General features: G+C 46.3%; 2 protein-coding genes across 2 annotated transcripts; both read left to right on the forward strand.

The window, feature by feature from the left end:
* Positions 1 to 1,623: 1,623 nt before the first annotated feature.
* Positions 1,624 to 2,094, forward strand: LPMP_090010 (hypothetical protein; the record flags this gene model as incomplete). The annotated part of the gene is made up of 1 exon (XM_010705937.1): positions 1,624 to 2,094. One exon carries the CDS (start codon positions 1,624 to 1,626, stop codon positions 2,092 to 2,094), a length of 471 nt encoding a protein of 156 aa, XP_010704239.1.
* A 556-nt stretch (positions 2,095 to 2,650) lies between these two features.
* Positions 2,651 to 3,772, forward strand: LPMP_090020 (hypothetical protein; the record flags this gene model as incomplete). Its single annotated transcript, XM_010705938.1, has 1 exon — positions 2,651 to 3,772. The coding sequence occupies one exon, from the start codon at positions 2,651 to 2,653 to the stop codon at positions 3,770 to 3,772; it is 1,122 nt and encodes a 373-aa protein (XP_010704240.1).
* Positions 3,773 to 4,082: the final 310 nt, after the last annotated feature.

Here is a 4,082-nt window from a genome sequence, read left to right on the forward strand (position 1 = left end):
CGCTCGTATTGCACTGAGGTGCGTCTCGTCACCGGGGAAAGAACGAGCAATCAGTGCTTACAAAGCAAAGGAAATACGAGAGTGAATTGTTTAGGTACGGAAAGGTACGAAGAAGTTGAGCGGAGAAAAATGGAAAATGACACTCGTTTAGATAGCAACGAACGATAAGAGTAGGGTGAAAGTTTTCGCTGAGCGACGGGCAAGCGCGATACGTGATGCAGTGCGGTGCAAGTGCGGAAGGTCGAGGGGATTTGGGGGAGAACGAGTAGAAGGAATGGTGGGGCAAGAAAACGAAGCGGAAAGTTGTGATAAGGCGTCTATGATGCCTGCTTGTCGTCAGTAATTCGTGAAAACACATGCAGATGCTGCGCGCGCAGCCAATGCGATGCGGCTGTGACTCTACGCACCTACAAGTGGCAAGCATGTGTGCATCAAATGAGCACAAAGACACGTGCACCAATGCAAAGATTACATGTTGCATTTTATGCAACTTGGCGCTTATTGCTTATAGAAGCCAGGTGCTACCCATAGCATCTGGCGAGAAGCAACCAGTCTTTGTGCTCCCTTTTCGCCTTCCACAAAGACAGTGGCACAAGCTTAGCTCAACATCAATAAACTAATCAACTATTCTCTTTTTTCTTTGAACGTCTCACGCGTACACCATCTGCATTTTAGTATTGCTTTACTGGGCATGTGATAAAAAGACCAGAAGGCGCCACGCTGACGAGATAACTGATGTTTTTATTTTTGCTTATTCTGCAAGTCTTTCGGGTGTGAAAAACTCTGCTAGCAAGATCGACCAGGAGTCGGGGACAACAAGCGCCTTTGGGGAGCCACTGACATTTAGAGAGTGAATGCAACGAATAATGACTGAAGTTTCAAGACTCACGCCCCGGTTTGCAAGGAGGGAGCCGTCGTTATGTGACTGCCGAAACGCCTTAGTTGGCATGGTAGAAGTTTGTGTCTCCTCCTCTTCCCCCCCCTCTCCGGATCGCAAGGGTGGATGCCCGCAGCGCCAGGATGAACACAAATAGTGGTGGGTGGGCACTGTCGATTTAGGGCCGGGGGCCGGATGTCGAGTTAAATGAAGCTGCCTCAGGCTTGCCAGCCTTGGGCGATGACATGCCGCAGTGAATCGAAGAAGATTCCAGATGGTATTCCGCCAAAGAGATTATTTCACTTGCGCACAGAGAAAGGATAAACCTTTCCCTTATCAGTGCAAGAACACAATCATTCTTGTCCCCCCCTGTCGGCTTTCATTTTGTCATTTTTAAAGACGTTTGCTGTTTGAACTGAGTTCTGTATCGTCAGAAAAAAAAGGAATAGCCTCTCCGAGGGGCTACCCCCTCAGCCAAACATAGATTCTCCAAACATTTTCAGAATCTCGGACGTCAGTGGTGTTGATTGAACTGAATGGAGGTGTTGACATTGTGCTCAGCTGGACAGAAGTGATTAACTGAAAGCGCTCTCCTTGAGTGGGACATGGGTTTCGACGTGTAGAACTCCAATGCACTGCGGCGAACTGAACAGCATGTGCTTTGCTCGTAAGGAACTTGCTCGAAATGCACCCTTTTGTCCGTTTCCTCTACTATTTTGCTCACTTTTATTTCCAGCGCACGCTACATGGTGGTGTTGAATTTAGTATTACTGCTCACGGTAATGGTGCGGGAAAGCGCTGCTTCGACAGGAAGTGGTGTCTCGAATCGCGAAGGGGTGCTGGAGAAAATGCTAGAGGAGGAAATGACAAAGCGACGTGAAGCAGAGCGCACGATAGAGGAACTGCAGAAACAGGTGCACCTGCTGGAGAAGGAAGTTCTTCGCCTGCGACATGTCTACGAATCGAAGAAAAATTCCGCTTCCATTACGACCATTGACCCCCAAGACACTACTCTATTACCTGCTTGCAATATAACGTGTACAGAAAACAGCCAAGCTGCTCTACATGCTGAGAACGATCGGTTAAGGCAGTTTGTACGGCGACAAAGCGCTCTTATTGATGTTCTGCGCCGGCAGAAGGTTCTCCTTGAAGCCAGCGCTTCTATCACTATTTCCGCGCGCGACTTTAATAAACAGCTCGAACTTCACAAGGTCTAAGCTTTTTTTCCCCTCGTGCTGTAGTACTATACCTGCTTGTTACCAGTGTGAAGCACTACTGCTGTTGCACGATGTCGCTTTGTAAGCTATTAGCCGTGTTGGAATATGAGTGATGCATTTGGATGATGTATTGCTCATTGTAGCTTCCTTTTTTTTTTGCCCTCTCTGAAGTGTGAAAAAGTTGTTTGCCGCTGCAGCGAAAAAAAAAAAACATTAGCGAATGCTTCTGGTACTCGTGCGAGAAGCTTATTTCGAGCCCTGTATTGCATTTTTTTTGTCTGGTGTAGAATCTAATCAGCATGTGAAGTAGTGCTGAATGGCTCCTCGATAGCTTAAAAAGTAGGTGTGCTGTTTCGAAATGTATGTAATGTATACCTCCTGCACTGACGGTGGCCCTTCTAAGGGATCCGTTCTGTGGGCTTATATAGGCAAGACCTCTGCTCGAACTTCTTGCTTTGAATACCTATACTCTCTTTGAGATGCGTTTCTGCCCTTTGAAACAAGTTGTTTTGGAGATTGTGAAGGTGTAAGGCGAAATTGTTCAAGTTGATCGGAAATGGCCTGTGTTACCGGAGATGATACTGGTATTATTAAAATATGGGACATCTCAAAAAGCAGCGGTGCGACGCTCAAATTCGCTTTTGGGGAGCAGAGCCGGAAACGAGCCATCATGGGCATGTGTTGGCAAGATAGTAGCACCTCGTCTGTAGCCTTCTCTTCCAATGACGGCGTGCTCTCTGTGCTTGACGTAAACGATCAAGTGATCACTTCTTCTGCGAAGGTGAATTGTGTTGCAGGCTTACCAAACGCCATGTCGTTTGTGAAGGGCAAACTTTTTCTTGTTTCGAAGGATGGTGTGGCTAACGTTTTCAGTAGTGATCTCACAGCATCTAGCTCTTTTGTGGGTAATGGACCGATCGATACGTTGCATATTCACCGTAAATTTGGGATGGTTGCGATGGGTGGCAGAGAGAATGATCTACGTGTCTACGACTTAGCTTTGGAGACCATTGAGATCCCTGTTTTCAAGGCGCGAAACGTTCAAGACCACATTTTAGATGCACCATACCCGGTGTTCGTGACGGGTGTGTGTATTGTGAACCCGTATGTTTTTGCAACGTGCACTGCATATCACCAGGTAAGATTTTACGACCGGCGTTCGAATGACCGACCAGTGCAGGAATTTGAGATCAGTCGTGAAATCGAACGACGTCCAACGACGATGATGCAGTGGAATACAAACAAGTTTCTGATTGGTGAAGCCAGTGGTGACGTTCACTTATATGACACTCGGCGCGGTTTCAGCTCCCGCGCCAAACTGCGTGGCGGTGTCGGTAGTGTAAGGTGCATGTCTAAGCATCCTGCTGGCCATCAAATTCTAGGTGTCACAGGCTTGGACCGCAAAGCTCGGCTTTACCACGTACCGACAGGAAAGCTGCTTCTCTCAATTTATGTCAAGCAGAAGGCTAATTGTCTGCTTCTGGACAAGCAGCTCCCAATGAGAGATAATGTTGCGTCCTTCAGCGCTATTGTGAACACGAAGCAGCCCGAAAAGGCAAATACTTTAGGAGATGCTATTTGGGATGATATGGACCCAGTGCTGGACGATCTCGATGAAAAACGTACTGTAGTGGACGCAGGTACTGAGAACAGGCGTAAAGTTCAGCGAAAAGAGTAAATATGTCCAAGAGTGTTTCTGTTTTTTTTGTGTGTGTGTACATTATTCAAAGTGAAGAATATAGAAAAGGAGGGCGACTAAGGATGTCATTTCTTTCTGTGAGAACCGAGTAATAGATAAGCACCGCTCACTTTCATGATGAAAGTGCTTGTGCGATTAAGAGTGAAGGCTATAAGTAACATGTACTTATAGATATATATATATATATATATATATATATATATATATACTATATATAGTACTATATATATAGTAAGTAGTAGTAGCGTAGTACGTCGACTACTACGTAGTCGTCGTACGGTCGGTAACG

This window comes from Leishmania panamensis (genome assembly GCF_000755165.1).
Source record: "Leishmania panamensis strain MHOM/PA/94/PSC-1 chromosome 9 sequence".
NCBI classification, from domain to species: domain Eukaryota; phylum Euglenozoa; class Kinetoplastea; order Trypanosomatida; family Trypanosomatidae; genus Leishmania; species Leishmania panamensis.